This window comes from Macaca fascicularis, chromosome 17, assembly GCF_037993035.2.
Source record: "Macaca fascicularis isolate 582-1 chromosome 17, T2T-MFA8v1.1".
NCBI classification, from domain to species: domain Eukaryota; kingdom Metazoa; phylum Chordata; class Mammalia; order Primates; family Cercopithecidae; genus Macaca; species Macaca fascicularis.
In genome coordinates, this window is record NC_088391.1 from 2,451,601 (window position 1) to 2,473,196 (window position 21,596).

At 40.5% G+C, this 21,596-nt stretch overlaps 1 protein-coding gene across 5 annotated transcripts in view; it reads right to left on the minus strand.

Moving 5' to 3' along the window:
* MICU2 (mitochondrial calcium uptake 2) overlaps window positions 1–20,681 on the minus strand; it is a 105,179-nt gene extending 84,498 nt beyond the window's left edge. For 4 of the 5 annotated variants that reach the window (XM_045377342.2, XM_045377341.2, XM_005585468.4 and 1 more), the window contains exon 1: window positions 20,452–20,681. In XM_045377342.2, coding sequence (XP_045233277.2) covers window positions 20,452–20,661 — 210 coding nt within the window. In that variant the 5' untranslated portion in view covers window positions 20,662–20,681. Of the gene's footprint in view, window positions 1–20,011 lie in introns of all 5 variants that reach the window. The other variant, XM_045377343.3, reaches the window with a different exon arrangement.
* Between the last annotated feature and the right edge of the window lie 915 nt (window positions 20,682–21,596).

A 21,596-nucleotide genomic window follows, 5' to 3' on the forward strand; every position in this document is an offset into this window, starting at 1 on the left:
CTATTTTGGGTTAGGTGTCCTCCCTTGTGGGCATATAGAACCCTGAGTAAGTTTTTTATCAAAGCTCTAGTAACCCTGCACTGAAATTGCCTGTTTACTACATTGAAGTCCTCAAGAATAGAAAGTATCTTTTTTTTTATTCTGTATCTCCAGTGCCTAGTGCATGGCTAACATGGTAACATTCATGGGTTTTTATGAATGGGAATCAATTCCAAACTCAAAATGTGTCCTTAAAAAATAATCTTAGAGCTGAGCTTCCAGGCGCGGTGGCCCACGCCTGTAATCCCAGCACTTTGGGAGGCCGAGGCGAGGCGGGTGGATCACGAGGTCAGGAGTTCGAGACCAGCCTGGCCAACACAGTGAAACCCTGTCTCTACTAAAAATACAAAAAATTAGCAGGGCATGGTGGTGACACCTGTAATCCCAGCTACTCGGGAGGTTGAGGCAGGAGAATGGCTTGAACCTGGGAGGCAGAGGTTGCAGTGAGCCGAGATCGCGCCATTGCACTACAGCCTGAGCAAGAGAGTGAGACTCCGTCTCAAAAAAAAAAAAAAAAAAAGTAATAATTTTAGAGCTGGGCTTGGTGGCCCACGCCTGTAATCCCAGCACTCTGGGAGGCTGAGGCAGGAAGACTACTTGAGCCCAGGAGTTTGAGACTAGTCTAGGGAACACAAGGAGACCCCATCTCTACAAAAAATTTAAAAAATTAACTCAGGGATGGTAGCACATGCCCGTGGTCCCAGCTACTCAGGAGGCTGAAGTGGGAGGATCACTTGAGCCTGGGAGGTCAAGACTGCAGTGAGCCAGTGAGCCATGATTGTGCCACTGGACTCCAGTCTAGGTGACAGACTGAGATCCCATCTCAAAAAAAAAAAATGTTTAGTCTGTGAACCAATATGCAAAAGTGGGTATGCTGATGTATTTTAAAGCCTTATTAATAATTTATTAAAATATCTTTAGACAGCCAGGTATATACTCTGCTATGTGCAACCTCACTAAAGATACACACAAATAGGGGCCCTTCTGTTTCCCTTTAACTGTAAATTACTGTATATTGCTAATTACTTTAGATTTTAAAAATGCCTTTGTAACAAGAGGAAAGAAGTAAAGCCACTGACAGGTGGTGGCAGTGTTAATTGTACCAAAGGATACTGCCTTAATTTTTGCTTAGCATAGAAATCATGGAATCTTAGAAACAGAATGCTCTGAAACTGGATTACACCAGCTGCTTCACATTCTCCTTCTGTAAATCTGAATGAATGACTTGATGGATTTCAGGCCTTATACCATGGTGGATTAAGGTTTTAGTGGAGTTTTTCAGCTTCATCTTGGAGTACATTGACAGACTGTAATGAAATATTTCTAAGATAAAATTCTGCTAATAAAATGTACTTACAGGAAATGAGCAGAGAATGAGCCAGATATTATATCAAAACAGGTAGTTTACTAGCAAAGGTACAAAGACACATGCAATTCATATTTCTGTTCATGTTTATAAATTAAATCACCAGTAAATAAACATATAAATTGCACAATACAAAAATAAAGTAATACAGATATGATTATATAATATTCTGGAAAATTAATGTATTATTTAAGCAAAGTTCTGCTTTTTTTGTTTTTTGAGATGGAGTTTCATTCTTGCTGCCCAGACTGGAGTGCAATGGTCCAATCTTGGCTCACTGAGACCTTTGCCTCGCAGGTTCAAGAGATTCTCCTGCCTCAGCCTCCTGAGTAGCTGGGATTACAGGCTCCCGCCACCACGCCCAGCTAATTTTTTGTATTTTTAATAGAGAACAGGTTTCACTATATTGGCCAGGCTGGTCTTGAACTCCTGACCTCAGGTGATCCACCTGCCTCAGCCTCCCAAAGTGCTGGGATTACAGGCATGAGCCACCGCGCCCGGCTCAAAGCTCTGCTTTATATCAGTTATGAACAAATATAGAGCAAATCATTGAAGATCTAGAACAAATTTGCCAAAGTCTCCCTTTCCGCTTTCACCTTATTCTTTTTGAAATATTTCATAAGATATCCATGGTCTCAAAAAACAGATACATTAAATATACGATCCAATAAAATACATCATTATTAACTGAAAAAAAAAATCCATGCTCTCAGTAATATCTGAGGATACTTTAACAGTGAAGATTCTAAAAAATGTCATTGCAGAATCTGCAGTATAACGACTGAAAAACCAAACAAGTTTTGTGGGGTTTTTTGGTTATTTTTCTGTTTTGCTTTACAGTAGCACCAAGCATAACTAAAGTAAAACTACTACTAAATACGTAGAAAATCATTTCTCACTTTACTATTTCAATTGCCACCACTACTAGAATCAGGGTCACTTTTCCCTTCAACCGCCTCTACCCATTTTTCTTTTACAACAGTTGGTGTCAAATGGAGAAATGTGAGTGCTACATCTTAACCTCAAGCACAGGAAGCAGTATAAAATTATGCCAGCGAATCATATACTAAGTAAAATTGTTAGCATTTGCCCAGGCAGCAGTGAGGTCTATAGCAAATATAAGGTTCTCTGGTGCAGGTTAAAGAAAAATCTTTACCTTGATCCCCAAGAATTTTGGAATCTTATATGAGAAACAAAACTAGTGAAAACTTGCAGTTTATAAGCTGTTATATACATACTTTTAAGGGTAGGCATGGACAGAACTAGCATTTGGGTAATCTTTCCCTTTTAAAACTTGTTGGCGAATCTACTCCTGTGTCTTTATAACCAAGAATAATCCTAGTTAGATCTTGGGAAGAGAGTGGAGCAGATATTTGTAGACTAGAATAGACAGGGCCTGATATTCTACAATGATCCAGGCAACCTAAATCTCCAACCTTGAATTGCTTGGGAAGTACGAAAGAGTAACTCTTAAATATCTGAAAACTCGAATGAATTTTGTCACTCTGTTTAGTCTAAAATTAGTTTCTAAATATGTATGGGCTATTGTTTAGTCTCTTAACTTATAACTTTATAAAACTTCATGTAAGTAACAAATATTATTACCAGTATTCCTGAAATTATGGGTAAACTCCTCAGGCTGTGAGAACTTGAATACCCCAACTTACTTACAGGCTGGAGGACCAATAAACTTGAAGAAGCTCCCTTGAACAATGAAGGCTAGTGGCAACAAAGGTGTCTGATCCATTTATAAAGGTGTAAACAGGATAAGCTAGTAAAACAGGGCTAACTGGGTTAGAATAGAGAATGTACAGAGTCAGAACAAAAGAGATGTACTGGTGAAGAGCAAGAGGCAAACATCATCAATTCCCTGATCTGAAGGTAACAGCATGTAAAAGTTAGAGCAATACAATGACATAATCAAAGCAGTGAAGTGGAAAAAAATTTTAGATCTAGCCTTTGAAACATTTTATAATGTGAAGGATAAATATTAAGAACCAGGAAGGGACAAGGACGTAACCTGAAAATTTAGAGCAGAAGTTCTGCAACCTCCACCTCCTGGGTTCAAGCAATTCTTGTGCCTCAGCCTCTTGAGTAGCTGGGATTACAGGAATGCACCACTACGCCAGGCTAACTTTTGTATTTTAATAGAGACAGGGTTTCACCGGGTTGACCAGGTTGGTCTCAAACTCCAGGCCTCAAGTGATCCACCCACCTCGGCCTCCCAAAATGCTGGGATTACAGATGTGAGCCACTGCTCTGCCTATAGCAGAGGTTCTTAACCTCACATGACATAATCACACTTCTGGGGTTCATAACTCCCTGAAATCTGTGTGAAACATGCATGTGCATTCTTTTTGGGAAAGAGCGTATGTAACTTACCACATAATCAGATTCACACCCTATTCAAAGTTCAGGAAAAATGACAAAGATGAATGATAAACGGTAAAATACAATGATTAGTAAAATAAAATTTCCCTATTTTAAGTATGCATGTTAGAATAATGTATATAGTTAATGAAGTTTAAACAGCTGAGATGAATATTTGACTCAATCCCTTTTTGATATCTAGCAGTAAAGGTCTCTTTTAAAATTTAAATGAAAAGAGCTTCCCCAACATGACTAAGTATGAAATGTAAAATCTATTAATTCCAGGTCATCTAAAAATGTCACCAGCTAAAGCAGATTAATTAAAATAAAGAATACACACAACTGCTATCTAGCACAAATAAAGCAAGGAACTACAAGAAATCATTGCTACACAAAATTTTGGAATAAAAGCTTGGTCTTTAACAAAACCTTACATGCATATCTGCATAATTCTGAATTTTGTTTTCACTATACCTTTTCCCGGATGTGGCAACAAAGCCACTGCGGGGTGTCTTCTCCTGCTCTATATAAGAAAGCAGCCATCACATTAAGTATGACAAATACTTACAGCTTTTAGTAGAGAAACAACTAAAGAGAAATATGGGTGACAAGAGACTGGAGAGCAAGGAGACAGGGCAAGGGCTAGTCTCCAAAAGGGCCTGGACAGCTCAGTTTCCCTCTAACGACACGATGTGGAACTACAATAATCATTTCTCAGCTTCAGCACCAATAGCTTTATTTCCAATAAAAAATCTATCTACTCAAGATACAACAGCCAAAACTTTAATAGTAACTAGTCTTCTCAAGTCATCATAGGAAAAGGATGGTTTTTACAAGTGTCCTTTGACTTTTTCCCTAATTTTTCTATAATATACACGTATTTCAATAAGAAAAAAAGCCAACGTAAGTAATTTTTAAAAAAGAATTGAGAAACAAGCAACAGTTCTAGCCTCCTTCCTGATATATATCAAAGAATTTCAGTAATCATAATATTATTGTTAGATATGAGTTCTAAATTTCTCTTCAAAGAATCAATATGTACGTTCAATTATTTGCTTTCTACTTTTAAACTTCTTTTTTTTTTAAATTTTTATTTGTTTTTAAACTTCAATTGAAATCAACCATTTTCGATTTCCAGAGAGTTGCAAAGATGGTACACGAAGTTCCCATATGCCCTTCAGCCAGCTTCATTCGATGTTAACATCTTACATTACATGATGTTAACATCATGGTACATTTATCCAAAACTAACAGATTAACATTGGTACAATACTATTAACTGAATGGCCGAATTTAATCGGATTCCCCAAGTTTCCACTGGGGTCCCTTTTTGTGTTACAGGATCTAATCCAGGATACCGCCTTGTACATAGCATCTTGTCTCCTTAGCCAGTGACATTTATTTTAATGAGGAGGCCGGGGTTCGGCTCTTGTCCTCTGCTGGGTTTCCGGTGCTCCTTTTTTTCTTTTGTTTGAGACGGAGTCTCGCTCTGTCTCCCAGGCTGGAGTGAGTGGCGTGATTTCGGCTCACTGCAAGCTCCGCCTCCTGGGTTCCCGCCATTCTCCTGCCTCAGCCTCCCGAGTAGCTGGGACTACAGGCGCCCGCTAACACGCCCGGCTAGTTTTTTCCAATTTTTAGTACAGACGGGGTTTCACCGTGTTAGCCAGGATAGTCTCGATCTCCTGACCTCGTGATCCGCCCGCCTCGGCCTCCCAAAGTGCTGGGATTACACGCGTGAGCCACCGCGCCCGGCCTTAACTTCTTTCTAAAGAAACCTTTTTCGATTACCTGCTCCACCCTGACTCATTCCAGTTACCGGCTCCACCCTGACTCATTCCGATTACCTACCTGCTCATTCTCCACCTTGACTCATTCCAATTTCCTGCTCTGCCATAAGCATATTTCCCACCAAAGCACTCACCCCAACTCTCTTCAAATTAGCCAATGGGAATTAGTTTAGCCTGTGCGGTCTAACCCTAGCCAATAGGGGAACACCACAGCAGCAGGGGCCACATGCGTCAGGGATAAGAACCCCTTCCCCTCCCTTGTCCAGGTGTGCGCTCACCATTGCTCTATCTGTAAGGGCGCGCTCTTCTATAGAAGTACATTGCCTCGCTGAGAAGTAAAAAGAAAAGTTTATTTTCGAGTGCTATTTCTTTTGTGGCACCGAAACTTCATTTATAACAATTTCTTCAGTGTTTCAGGAAGCAATCTTTTCACGACTATAATTTAAGATGGATTTAAGCACTGCCTTATGGGTCAAGTCTACTAATGAAATACAAAGTACTAGTTTAAAAACAAAAAGGCTGGACTAGCTCATTCATGCCTGTCCTAGCTACTTGAGAGACTGAGGAGGGGAGGCCTGCATGGGTCTAGGAGTTTGCCTTGAGCTATGATCGCACCACTATGCTCTGGCCTGGGTGACAGAGCGAGACCTTGTCTCTACAAGTAGAAAACAAAACAAAAAAGTTCCAGTATTAAATAAATAAACATGCTTCAATCACTGATAAAAAGTGATCAGTATTAGGTTTAACAATTAGAAGTGTGTCTCTGTAACATACACTACTACATACGCTACTGATTGTCTTCTTGGTATTGCAATGGTTTCCTGGTTAAACCCCAATGTTTCCTCATTATCATTATTTTCTGGCTTGCCATTAAAGTATCTTACACTTCATATGTCTGAGATTAGGAACTACTAGGACAGATAAGTCTTCCATATATACTTCAACATATGTAGGCAGCTGGATCAGTTATCATCTGATAATTAAATGAGCCTTTGGGAAATGCTCAGCTGTTTTCCTGTTTTCTCTTTGCAGTAGGGCAGTCACAGTTCCATTCACCAGGCTCCCGCTAAAGCAACAGTCAAAGCAGTACCACCACCACCACTGAAAGAGCAGTTCTCTGACCTGGAATTCAATCCTGGAGCATTCCAAGCATTCCAGAACTTCCCAGGACTGGGTCTGAATGGAGGCAGAGCCATATTGAAAATGTGCTGATTTGAGCTGGTTTCTTAATTGGGCAATTATGACCAAGTTAAAATGAAAAAGGTTTTGTCCATAAAACACTCAACAGTGTCATTTAATCTCCTGACATTCAAGAAATGCAGAAATCAACCCATTTATAGCTTCTTACTGTATATAATTGTCTAATTGTATATACTAGTGAATGAGAAAAATGATGCAATTCCAAACAGTAGATATGCTGCATTATCCGTATTTTCCTTTGAAATATCTGGAACAGTTTGTGGAAACACATTGTGCTTTCATATTTAAGGTTCATCTTGCCTAATTTTAAAATGGTTTGCATTGGCCGGGAGTGGTGGCTCACGCCTGTAATCTCAGCAGTTTGGGAGGCCGAGGCGGGCGGATCATGAGGTCAGGAGACCGAGACCACCCTGGCTAACACGGTGAAACTCCATCTCTAGTAAAAATACAAAAAATTAGCCGGGCGTGGTGGCGGGCACCTGTAGTCCCAGCTATTTGGGAGGCTGAGGCAGGAGAATGGCTTGGGAGGCGGAGCTGGCAGTGAGCAGGGTACATACAGCTAAGTGATGAGGGACTGAGGACAAAGATGCCTGCGATCTTAAGGTATCAAGTTTCTAGTACACAACACACAAAACAAATGATATCCATGTGGATAAATTTAAGATTTTATAACATCTTATTTCCTTAGAAATATCTATGGAACTATCTATGGAACCACATATCTATGTAGGTTTCACAGATATCTATGAGGATTTTAAGGCCAGGCTATACTTAAAAAATATGACTCATTAAATATTATTTTTATATTGAAATTACTTATACTCTGAAAACATTTAACAATGTTATTTATGAAGAATTATTGAGAATATATTTACTACTAATTTACTCTACCAAATATTTACTGCTTTTTAAACTATAAATAAAACATTTAGATTCATATACTGCTACTATTAGTGGCTTTTGGTATGTTTATGCACTGTTGTAATTCATAAAACTCCAAAATTCACAGTAACAGAAGCAGAATTTGTATATATTAGCTAATAAAACACACATGGTTTATAGAACAAGAACAAACAGTAATATTTACTTGGATTCCACTAAACAATATAAATGCAAAAGAAAAGGTTAAATATACTTTGTTTTGATATTACAATTTGTTGTTCTTTCCCCCAGAAAAGTCACTCCACAGATTTACAGCAGGATCGTTAACTACTGTCCTATTATACAAGGAAGGAAAGTAAGACAACCTCTCATTCATGCAGGACAAACAGCTATGCCAAAAGCACAAATTACATCTAATTACAGGGTATAACTTTGTCATCTCTCTTTTCATAATGTAGCCATTTACACACTTTGATTTTTTACTTCCATTTGGGTTTACTAACATCAAAGCTTTGTCATCACTTACCTGTTTCTATAGACATTTTTTACCTGAGGCAATAAAGTATAAAAACTTCTTTGCATTCTTCCTTTACTGTTGCAAGAAAGCTTTAGTTTTCACTGGGATTACAATGTTTCACGGTTATTAAACTTCTGTATGTTGCTATAAAGTTTACTGCTCTTGGCATATCAATTTTACATGTACTGTTATTAAACCAATGCACTGCACACAAATATACTAACGGTATACTCCAATAAGTTCCAGTTTTACCTATTGTTAATGTCCTATTAGCATATTTTTTTTTCTTTTTCACAAAAATAATCACCACAAATCTATGGTCAGACAGCTTGAAATAAAAGAAAGCCAATTTAATTTTATGATTATGGCTCTTAGAGCAAATTAAAAGAGATTAATCTTATTAACTACATTGAGTGTTTCAAATATTCACTGACATGGAATAGAAAAAGAGATTCTACATCTAATGAAACTGCAAATTCACTTCCTAAGTTATAACATAGTTTTGCTTATTTAAACATAATGGTCCACATTTCTTGCTTTTATTTAAAATTTGTAACCATCTTTTAGTCAGATTGTACTCACAAAATAAAAAATGAGTTCAAAATATGAATTTACATAATATCAAAAGCAAACCACCTGGTATTCTCATTTTAGAATTTTAACAATTTTTAAATTTAATGCCCAATATATTACTTGTATTAAAGTCAAATAGCAAGGTTTATGAAAAAACATTTTTTAGATAATACTTTACAGCAACATTAAGAAACCCGAATTAGTGGACTCACTAGAAGAAAGCCATTAGAAGTCTGTGGCAACTGGTCCTATATTCAGCAAAACTGTTGCATCTCCGCTCTCACGGTTCAGTTTCACAGCTCTGTAAACTATTCCCTCTCCCCCTAACCATCTGGGTTACCCACTCCAGTAGCAGATTACAGATCCCTCTGACGATTACAGATCCCTGAATCTACTTCTTTATTTTTCAGAGCAGTTCAACATCAGTTTTTTTTTTAAGCCTTTTTTTTCCAGCAGGAAAATGTGGAATTAGTCTATAATCAGCTTCTAGGATTTACCATACCCTCTGTTTTCATTCCTGTTGGAACGGAAAAAATATCCTTGCTGCTATGAAAATCCAACTTTTCTACTTGTGTCTTTTGTTTGTTTGTTTGTTTGTTTTAAAGATAGGGTCTTGCTCCGCCATCCAGGCTGGATTGTAGTGGTGTGATCATGGTTCGCTGTAGCCTCAGCCTCCCAGGCTCAAGAGATCCCTCCACCTCAGCCTCCCAAAGAGCTGGGACTACAGACGCGCACCACCAATTCTGGCCCTTTTTTTTTTCTATTTTTTTTTGTAGAGACGAGGTCTTGCTGTATTGCCCAGGCTGGCCTCAAACTCCTGGTCAAGCAATCCTCCCGCCTCGGCCTCCAAAGCACTGGGATTATAGGCAGGAGCCAACACACCTGGTGTGTTACAGCATATATTTTAGTCTTCTTTATGGCTTATGTTTATTACTCTCATTTTTCTCTCCATTTAAAAATTCTAACTTGCAGCAGCATTTTCTTAAGTCACTTTAAATCTTTCCAGTACCAAGGTCAGCATATATACACAAACATTTAAATATAGCATATAAAAATGATGCATTAAAGTTGGTGAGAAAAGATGCTTAATTTTATTTTCCTAGAAGCTGCTCTCCCAGGCATCTTCTTCCCTTTCCCATTATGAACATTATTTGTCTGACATTTCAGAGAGTATAATCTACTATATCTTAGGAAAATTAACTGTCATTTTGTACATCAAAGCTAAAAGCTCTCCTCTCTCAGATGGGTTAATCAAGACTTGGCTGCACTCTCTCTTCCTTCCTCCCCTTTGCCAGGGACGAGGGGAGGAGAGAACCGAGTATTCAAGGCACCGGCTTTCAGGAGACTGGTTACATATGGGGCGACTGAGTATCAAAATAAATGGAAACTCTTTGAGTAAAATGGGAATCCATGAGTCCGTATACATAAATAAATGAATAAATGAGTAAACACTGGAGAGGACAAAGCCTTATGAAGCCACAAAATTATCTCCCCTCAAAATACTTATTAATGAGTATAAAGAACTTATTAAATTTTTAATGAAGAAACCTGGCAGATGTCTTCTTACCAAATGATAAAAGTAATCGTAATTATCACCAGTAGAAATCTAATTTGTGTACCTCCTAATACGATGCGTTGAAAAGAGCACAGCACGGCTTTAGTGGCATTTGTGAAAAAAGTGCAAGAATCATGAGGAAACATCAACTAAACCTAAATTAAGGAACATTCTGGAGAGTAGCCACTACTCAGTGATAGGTGAAAATGCTTTAAAACTGCAAATGCAAGTAGGTATAGGAACAATATGAATGGACTGTAGATCGGAGGAAAAGCATGCTGACTTTGAACTGAATTTAGCCATTTTAAGCACAGCTTTAGCTGGACACTCTTACCATTCATTCATTCACTCACTTATTCACTAACAGTTATTAGTACCTATCATGAATTAAAGACTACACTAAGTATTAGTAAAATGATGAATAAAAGCTAAATAGGTATAAGTACTTTAGAATGGTAGTTATAAGATACTAAACACTAAATGTGCACTTAAAGTAGATGAAATTTCAGTGAACACTGAATCTTGATTTTTCTTTTTTGATAGATTCAAAGAAGTCAGACTTTGAACTGCACAGGTGGAGGCATTCTGCTTTCTCTGAACATAAAAGACATCCAACTTAAATTTTATTAAGTAAATAATATCAAATTCAGCATTTCAATACAGACCCCAGTGTCAAACAGGAGTCTTGCCCCACGATGTAGAGCTTTTATGCCGTAGTTGGTCCAACGTTCTGTGGACCACTAAAGAGCAAGGACGGACTGCCCCAACTGGTTTTTGTAATTTCCTAAAACCACACATTCATTTTACTAGAGGATCACAGGAGTTAAAGACTTAAAACAAACTTTGGCAATTAAAATAGGATACCAAGATGCAAATGCCTGGTTGGAATGGCTCAAATATTCCATCCACAACGTTAAACAAAAGCAACTATTATGCTTGTGCACATGGCAGGTCAGAGGCCCAAACTGTCCCCTTTCCACTAAGGTGGTCCTCCAGTTGACCAGGTGTGGGCGGCATGGTAGTTCTTTTCCAGGATTCTATAGCCGGGAGTAATAAGTCATGCCAAGCTCTCTCTCTGCTATATTCCGAAGTCCAGCACCTTGTGGGTCAGCCCCCAAGGGCCCTCCAGCTTCCATCTCCCAACACTAAGTTCACTTCATGTCTCTCATGACAGGGAGGAAACTTAGCGTTCTTTGGAGACCTGAAGGGATGCAGTGACCTTAAGAATTTTCAAGAGCTTATCAATCAGTCAGCCCTTGTTCATCCCTGAGCGGATGTGTGGTGGTATTGTGGTGGACCTTTACTGGGCACTCTGCTGAATAACTGGAGTGGCACTTGTGCTTTAGTCCAACTGGCTATCCCTTTCACCCTGGCATTTCGTCAACCACAGGAAGGAAAAATAAGACATCGTAAAGTGAGAGAAGCCCCTTATGGGTCTTTAGACTCTTAGATCTATTTAGACACAATTAGAATCCCACAGGGAATTCCAGATCAATTTAAAGCCCAAAATCAAATAGCTGCAGGATTTATGTCACTATTTGATAGGTAACAATAAAAATGTAGATTAGATAACCCACATCTACTACAACCAACAGCAATTTATTAACTACACTAAAAATGCTATTAAAGGAATAGCTGAACAATTAAGGGCTACTAGCCAGATGGCTTCGGAAAATCAGATAGCCTTAGACATGATATTAGCAAAAAGAGGAGGAGTTTGCATCATGATTAAAACTCAATGTTACACCTTCGTCCCAAACAACACTGCCCCTAATGGAACTATAACAAAGGCATTGCAAGGTCTGACTGCTCTGTCCAATGAGTTAGCCAGCAACTCGGGGTAAATGACCCCTTTACAGGATGGCTGGAAAAGTCTTTTCGTAAATGGAAAGGAATGATAGCCTCAATTCTTACTTCCCCCACAGCCATTAATGGGTGTACTTATTCTTGTCAGGTGCTGTGTCACCATGTGACAAGCTTCTTCAGCTGCAGCAGGCTTTATACTCTTGTGATAGGCACAGCCTCTTGAAAAAGGCTGAATCTCCGCTTTGGGGTGGAGGAGGATACCTCTCCTAAGTCTTTAGTTCCTTCACGGTCCACTCTTCTTCAGCCTAGAGGCAGGAGCTACTTTTTGACACCTGCTACTTCTGGACCTCTGTGAGTATTACTCCCTTAGTAGTCAATTACCTTCTACTACTTTTTTACATTAAATTTCCTTCTTCAGATTACTGGTTTGATTTCTGTCTCCTTATTGGACTCTGACAGAGATCAATCCTACCTGTAATTTTACAATCTAGGAATATTCAAAATCCTTCCAGGACTGTTGCTAAGAACTGGGGCAGTGGAGGTACTTACATTCTCCATGTCTCCTCTTTTATCACTTCCATCCAGCGCTACTTCTGCTTAAAACCACGGGAGCCTTGTGCAACTCTATCCAAGCACTTGTGCATTTGCCAGACTTTACTTATGATGGGATGAAAGAAGGGGACATCTTAAGACTACAGAGTTTCTTAAGACTAGAGAGATCTTAAGACTAATGCCTTTCCAATCCTGTCCTTCCTTCTCCCTCCATCTCCACTCTTAGTACTCACTTCCCCCCACATTTCCCTTATATGCTCCAAATTCTTCTGCTTGTATTATGCAAAGTAGCTTTCTCTCACCCCTGAAGCCTAAGTCAGCCACATTCAGGTTCTTTTTTTTGTTTTTTTGTTTTTTGGAGACAGAGTCTGGCTCTGTCACCCAGGCTAGAGTGCAGTGTGATTCTCCTGCCTCAGCCTTCCAAGTAACTGGGACTACAGGCACACACCACCATGCCTGGCTAATTTTTGTATTTTTGGTAGAGATGGGGTTTTGTCATGTTGGCCAGGCTGGTCTTGAGCCCCTGACCTCAAGCGATACACCCGCCTCGGCCTCCCAAAATGCTGGGATTACAAGCATGAGCCACTGCACCCGGCCTCACATTCAGGTTCTTACAGGGCTTACTCTCTACCTCAAACACAGAGTATGTAAACCAAAGCCATTCTCTTGCTAACAGGATTTTCAGCCAATTGTTAAGATACAGAGCTTGTTATATCTTCAGTTGGTGTAAAATGTGTAACATGCACTCAACTAAGCTGTAGAAATAGTTTATTAAGCCGGGCGCGGTGGCTCAAGCCTGTAATCCCAGCACTTTGGGAGGCCGAGACGGGCGGATCACAAGGTCAGGAGATCGAGACCATCCTGGCTAACACGGTGAAACCCCGTCTCTACTAAAAACACAAAAAATTAGCCGGGCGAGGTGGCGGCGCCTGTGGTCCCAGCTACTCGGGAGGCTGAGGCAGGAGAATGGCGGGAACCCGGGAGGCGGAGCTTGCAGTGAGCTGAGATCCGGCCACTGCACTCCAGCCTGGGTGACAGAGCGAGACTCCGTCTCAAAAAAAAAAAAAAAAAAAAAAAAAAAAGAAATAGTTTATTAATATAGTTGGTTTTTGCCATGTCAGGATTATTTTCCAAATTTAAAACTAATTTAATTGGCTTGAGGTTTACCAGTTGAAGCGTCTCAATAACTGAAATGAAAATATAATCTTACTTAAATTCTAAAATGAATATTTGATATTTTAATGTGATAGCAAAGGACAAAAGCTTGCTATATAAAGACAAATATAAATGTTAATAATATATATTAAAAATGCAATCTTATATGTAGTAACAGGTTAAATGGACCCATCTTTAAACTTCAGGGACAAAGGTATATCTATTATTAAAACATTATAGATGTCATCAATTAATTCACCCATTCAATAAATATTTACTGCACCTACTATGTGCCAGACTTTTTTCTAGGCCCTTGGGACACAGCAGGTAAGAGCAAAGTCTCTTATTTACTTACGTTTTCTAAGGGGAATATGGCATGACATGTCTCCATGGCTCTAAGTGTGTAACTGAATATATCTGGGACAGTTATAACTTAGCTGATTCTAACCACTTCTAGATATCGGTTGTCTAATATTTCTATAAACGCCAATCAAACCAAAGTTAGAGAAGGTCACTTTGTTATCTAATGCGTTTCAGTTCATTCACCCTAGATAAACATTGACGATGTGCCATTATGTGACTGTGATTATTCTAGGTACTAAGAATACAGAGATGAAAAAGACAAGAGGCCATTCTAGCAAGGGAAGACAAAATAAACAAGCATATAAAAAAATGTCAGGGTCGGGTGCGGTGGCTCACGCCTGTAATCCCAGCACTTTGGGGGACCGAGACGGGAAGATCACGAGATCAGGAGATCGAGACCATCCTGGCTAACACAGTGAAACCCTGTCTCTACTAAAAATACAAAAAAAATAGCTGGACGTGGTGGCCAGCACCTGTAGTCCCAGCTACTCAGGAGGCTGAGGCAGGAGAATGGCATGAACCCGGGAGGTGGAACTTGCAGTGAGCCAAGTGAGATCGCGCGCTCCAGCCTGGGTGACAGAGCGAGACTCTGTCTCAAAATAATAATAATTAAAAAAAAATTTCAAACAGCGATAAGCACTATGAAAGAAAAAAAAATGATAACAGAGGAGAGTTTTATGTATTTATAAATATGAATGTAAATAAACATATTCAAGAAAATATCAATGAATTTGTATAAAGAATTTGTATTTATTTAGAATAAAAAATACAGCATTATAGACAATGTTATGCAAAATAATTTTACTTTTCAAACAGTAGTGGAAAAATTTTCTATTGAAAAGCAAACAGCAACAACAAAAATCTGTTATGAAGTAAAAAAAAACCTAAACTAACCAATATTATGCATAATTTGGAAAGAAAATTTAGGGAGTAAATGAAATATTCATGCAATTAACAAGTGAATAATAACAAATAAAACATCACTGTTGTCAACTGTGAACTATATTGTATTTTACTTTGGCTCTGCTGTTTTTACTTTTCTTCCCCAGTTTAGGGCATTATTACAATGACTTAAAATAGTAATGGTACCAGGTGCGGTGGCTCATGCCTGTAATCCCAGCACTCTGGGAAGCTGAGGTGGATGGATCAACTGAGGTGAAGAGTTCGAGACCAGCCTGACCCATATGGTGAAACCCCATCTCTACTAAAAATACAAAAATTAGCTGGGCGTGGTGGCATGCACCTGTAGTCCCAGCTACTCGGGACGCTGAGACAGGAGAATTGCTTGAACCCGGGAGGCGGAGGTTGCAGTGAGCCGAGATTGCACCACTGCATTCCAGCCTGAGTGATTGAGCAAGATTCCATCTCCAAAAACAAACAAACAAAAAGAAGTAATGATTCAGAAAGCTTTACTTTTAGTCTCATCATCTACTGTTGAATATCTACTTAGTGAAATGGAGGTTTGTTTTAATCAGTTCGGATTTGCCAATATATGATTCTAGCTTCTAATAACAAAATACAATAGTAACCACAACACAGGGGTCCCCAACCCATGGGCCATGGACCAGTAAGGGTCCATGGTCTGTTAGGAACCAGACCACACAACAGAAGGTCCGTGGTGGGTGAAAAGAGCTTACCGCATGAGCTCCCCCTCCTGTCAGATCAGTAGCATTAGATTCTGACAGGAGCGCAAAACCTATTGTGAGCTGCACTCCTACGAGAATCGAACTAACGCCTGATGATCTGAGGTGCAGCCGTTACATCCCGCAACCACCCCCATCTCCGTCAGTGGAAAAATTGTCTTCCATGAAACTAGTCCCTGGTGCCAAAAAGGTTGAGGACCACTGCCATAACACTTATTATTTAAATTCCTACAGGAAAGAAATACTTTCACCCTTGCAACTCTAAAACTCTCTTGTTCCTAAACCTCCTTTCTCCATTGAAATAACTTTTTATAATTTCATAAAATGTATCAAGGCTTAAGAATGCAGCTATCCTTTTACAGCAGAATGGACTGGAACAAGAGAATAAATCTATCTCCTCCTATGGTTTCTGATTTTACATGTCTGAATCAAATATAACATTGTAATGGGAGTAATACTAAAAGCTTAAAAAAGTTTTCAAATGTTATTTCAAAAGCAGCAGTTTACATAGAAGTAACTGATGTGCTGACATGATCTAAAACAAGTTCCACTAAGAATTTCTTTGTTGGAGGCACTATTTTGTTGGCCAGGTGTAACAATACAATACATAGACTTGCAATTCAGAGTCTTTACTAATTTATCTTTTAAATGTATTTTAAATTCATCCACTAATTTAGCTATCATCAACTCTCTCCTGAATTACTGCAACAGCTCCCTAAATCTAATTTTCAATTCACTCTCTTTACTAAAGTCCCAATACTCTTTCCAAAGGTCACAAACAAAGTTGTGATACAGTATTACATGGACTTATTTACGCATTAAATTGATATGGTGGCAGTTTTAAAAAGCACTTTCATTTTGAAGAAGTGATACTCTGAAATACCCATAACAACTCTAATATAGTAGGAAAATATCTGAGATTCCTGTTGATGACAAAGGCAGTTACTGTAATATTACTATAGCTTGTTCCCTACATTCATTAAATGAATTGAAGAAAACATCAAACAATTTATGAAAACAAAAATGAAACAAAATTTTTGTCAATGAAATTTTGTCAATGAAAACAAAAATGTAGTATTTTTTCTAAGTTCACAGATCCCCTAAATTCTATGCATGGACATATGGGGCTCCATGAGGGTTAAGAAATCCTGCAACGGCTTCCTGCTGTCCTCAAGATAAAAATTAACGTCACATGGCTTATGAGACACTTAATGATCTGATTCCCAGCCACTGCTCAAACCCAGTTTTGAACCCCATCTTTCGCAGCTCTTACTCTGCTGAGTCAAACTCTTACTTTCAGACCTCTGTAAAGCTATTTCCTTTGCCAACGAAACTCTTCCCCTTCTCTTTGCCTAGCAAACTTGCAATCACCCTCCAGGTGTCAACCTACACATGATTCCTTCAGGAAACCAAGACTGTGTGAAATACTCCTCCACTATGCTTCCACAGCAGCCAGCATTTAACCCGACCACAGCACTGATCACACTGTATTAAAACTGCCCTTCCCCATTAAACTGTAAGCACACACACTGTGTCTCCAGTCCCTGCTCCTGGCATATTGTCAAGGACCGAGTAAGATTTCAATACTTGTGAAAGGAAGAAAGTAAAGAAAAAAGGAAGGTCCCAATTTATCTACTGTTTCACGACATGAAACTCTACCCTTAATTCCTGACTGACCCTCAAAAACGCAGGCTGTTGGTCACAATGGGAACTAGAAAAGTGTAGGACTTCATTAATATAAATTTATATTTTTATTGGAAAAAAGCACTTAGTATAACGACTGAAAATGAAGGGCATATTCACTACTATTATTATTATTATTTTTTTGAGTCAGAGTCTCGCTCTGCCGCCCAGGCTGGGGTGCAGTGGCCGGATCTCAGCTCACTGCAAGCTCCACCTCCCAAGTTCACGCCATTCTCCTGCCTCAGCCTCCCGAGCAGCTGGGAATACAGGCGCCGCCACCACGCCCGGCTGATTTTTTGTATTTTTAGTAGAGATGGGGTTTCACCGTGTTAGCCAGGATGGTCTCGATCTCCTGACCTCGTGATCCGCCCGCCTCGGCCTCCCAAAGTGCTGGGATTACAGGCGTGAGCCACCGCGCCCAGCCAGACGTGTTCACTATCATTATAGGGCCACGTCAGGAAGACTTTACCAACTTGGAATACCAACATAATCGTATTAATGCATAAAACTGTATGGCGATGGAAGATTCATCACAAATCAAAATTCTAGTACGTATCTAGTTCAACTATGCACACCTGTCCCCAAAGTAGTGGTGGCAGAGGAGAATTAACAGGCCCAAATCTTAGGGAAATGTATCAAAATCGCTGAGGTGAAGGCAAAGTTTTCAAGCTACGAGTCCTCTCAATCCTTACTGTATTCAGCCACTGATGCTGAAAGGAATGTCCACCGTGGTGGCAAAAGGATGAGAACCACTGTCTCGGTCCAACAGTAGATCAGGCAAATGCTATGCCAACAGACTTTATTAAACAATTGATAATAAAATCGTTTCTGTATTACTTTAGCTAAGATTAAACTTACAAAGCTGCAGGGAAGGAGAACTGAGAGTTGGGAAGAGAATCCAAAATAACTACACTAGTGTGAAGTTTTCAGAGTCAAGTTAGGGATTTAAAAGGAGAAAGACTAGAAGTGGGCCAGAAAAAAACCAGTTAGATGTGTAAGTGAAATCAAGAGTCTACAAATTGCTGCTGGGGGGTGAGTGGTATTTAAGTCTTGTTCTAGGGATAGTGAGTGAATCACTTTAGTGGGACGGTGCCTGAGTAGTGTCAGGTCAGAGGGTGACTCAAAGGGCTCTGAAGGACAAAGTTTTAATATGTGCATTTTGGCCGGGCCCGGTGGTTCACGCCTGTAATACCAACACTTCGGGAGGCCAAGGCGGGCGGATCATGAGGTCAGGAGATCGAGACCATCCTGGCCAACATGGTGAAACCCCGGCGCTATTAAAAATACAAAAAAATAAAAATAAATAGCTGGACGTGGTGGCCTATGCTTGTAATCCTAGCTACTCGCGAGACTGAGGCAGGAGAATCACTTGAATTGGGGAGTCAGAGGTTGCAGTGAGTCGGGATCGCGCCACTGCACTTCAGCCTGGCGACAGAGAGAGGAGGCTCCGTCTCAGAAAAAAAAAAAAGTGCATTTTACTGTCAGCAAAATGAGACACTAATGGTTTCTGAAGAAGGGTACACTGTGTGGTTAAAGTGATACTCCACAGAAGATTAATCTAAGGGTCTTAAAAACAGGATGAATCAAGGGGAGAGAGAGAGAAACTAACGATGAATACACTGAACTCCTTGGTACAAGATTCACAAAAATGCTATAAAAACACTAGATGATAGACCTTTCCATTATATCTATTATGTTTACATTAATATAATTTATATTATAATAATTTGTTATTAATACAAATAAGGAATATCACTTGCCAATACTTAATTTTAATTCATAAGGCCTTCTTTCCTCTCTTTTTTGTTGTATCTGAATGTTCCTTGAGTTTTTCGCTAGAAAGGCATAATGTAAATCTAAAAAAGAAAATAATAAAACACTACTTTCAATTTTCAAAAAAGCTCATACGTAAAAACTTATTAGGTCTACAAAAATTTTAAAGTACTACTCATTCAAATTTTCAAATGCGTTACATTATTTATCTTGAAACATGGAACTTGAATCTGTTGTTTTTTTTTTTTGAGACGGAGTTTCGCTCTTGTAGCTCAGACTGGAGTGCAATGGGTTGATCTCAGCTCACTGCAACCTCCGCCTCCCGGGCCCAAGCGGTTCTCCCACTTCAGCCTCCCGCCACCATGCCCAGCTAATTTTTTTGTATTTTTAATAGAGACGTGGGGAGGCGGGGCGGTTTCACCATGTTGGCCAGGCTGGTCTCGAACTCCTGACCCCAGGTGATCCACCCGCCTCGGACTCCCAAAGTCCTGCGGTTAAAGGCGTGTGCCACTGCGCCCGGCCGACTCTTATCTTTAATAGATGGAGGTTTTAGGAGCAATTTTTGCTTAGAACTTATAATGGTCCACTAAGATATTAAGGTTTATAATCATGCAATAATGTTCCTTAAAGTTGATAATAAAATCTGGAAATCAACTGGTTAATTTTTATGGCTGACACCTTCGTGACTTAAAAAAGCAATCGACAGAACTTCTTCATGCTATGCAAAGAGGAGGTCGTAAAACTTACAAAGGTTAACAAAGGTAGATCCCAGCGGGGTAACTGGACGCAAAACACCTGTGGATGTGAACGCCACTTCAAAGACCATAGAGGAGGAAGGGGCGAGGCGCAGTGAGATTCTGAATTAGGAGGCTTGAATTAAGACCCGCCCACACTCATCGCCACGAAATTAGTGCGGCCAGTTTGCGGGTTGTGGTGTTCAGCGTCCGCGGGGTTCTCCCAAGGGAGGCGGAATCTCCCGTCACCGGCATCGAAGGCCCTCGGGGGCTCAGGGCGGGGGCCAGTCCAGGAAGGAGCGAGTCCCACCAGTCGCAGGACGCCCCGACCCGCAGCGGCGCCCCCACCCACGGCTCCGGGACAGCCGCCCAGCGCCAAACCACTCCCCGCCAAGGGCGTCAGGGGAGGGAGGAGCTTGACTGGGGCTATAGCAGAAGGAGTTCGTCCAGTACCTGTGCTGAGATTGTGAGGCTGCCGTCGCGCGCCGCGACATTCACGCGGCTGTGGTGCCAGGCCGCTCCTACTCCTGCCAGGGCGGCGCCGGCCACTGCCGCAGCCAAGGGGCCGGGACTCGGCAGAGCCCGTCGGCTGGCAGCGAGCCCCCGTCGCAGTCTTCCGCCCCAAGCCGCCAGCCGAGCGCAGCTCCCCGCAGCCGCCGCCATCTTTGCGGAAGCGCAGCTACACGGCGCTTGTCTCCTGGCGCCACCGCCAGCGCTGGGAACTCTCGCGACATTCGACAGGCTTCAGCCCCGCCTACCGAGCCTGCGCCGTGGGTGCGGCTGCTGAGGCGACGCTCGGAACCGCGGGAGGTGGCCTTTGGTTCCGGGGCTGCCTTCTAAGGCTGTGGAGATGGGATGATAGGAAGAGTAGGAAGACAGTATAATATGGCTTCCTAGTCCAAAACAAGATAGTGCCCTCGGTTGTGTGGGCAGGTTTCTTTCTCCTTTTCATTTTTTCATCTTGTGAAACTGTGAAACGTTTTTTGAAATAGCCTCTTCTGCATCTGTGTTCATGTCTTCCTATGCTCATAGTCTTGACTATTCTTTAATTTCTGCTAAAAGAACTCTCAGACAAGGCATTCTCGTTATTTCAGTCACTCACTATTTGCTAATGTTGAATTTAAATTCAGTTTCAACAGAGGGTTTGATAGTAGCGCGCATCCTACCTAGAACTAAAAGTCATGGAGACAGAGCCGCACACCAGCCCCATGTGTCTATCAGCAGGGACCCAGAGGTTTTCCCTGGTGCAGGCTTAGTCCTGGCTGTTCCATTGGTGATACGTGGTGTAGCGGAGGCAGACTACTTGGTTTTATTTAACAGCCTCCAATCTTCCATTCTTTGGTCTTCACTTTTCCTGAGTAACTCTCTTTAATAAACTCTTTGTTCAGCCTCTGAAATGTCCCCAGCTATTAGAAGCTTTAGTTGGGCATGCAGTAACGGAGCCAACATCAAAGGGGCCAAGACACCTAATCACATAATCACTGCTGTCTTGAAATTTTGCACAAAACAAAACTTCAAGAAACAAAAACAAAAACCTGTCACATGAAATCTAATTTGATCATTCAATAGAAGTCCCGTGGATCACTTTGTTATTATCT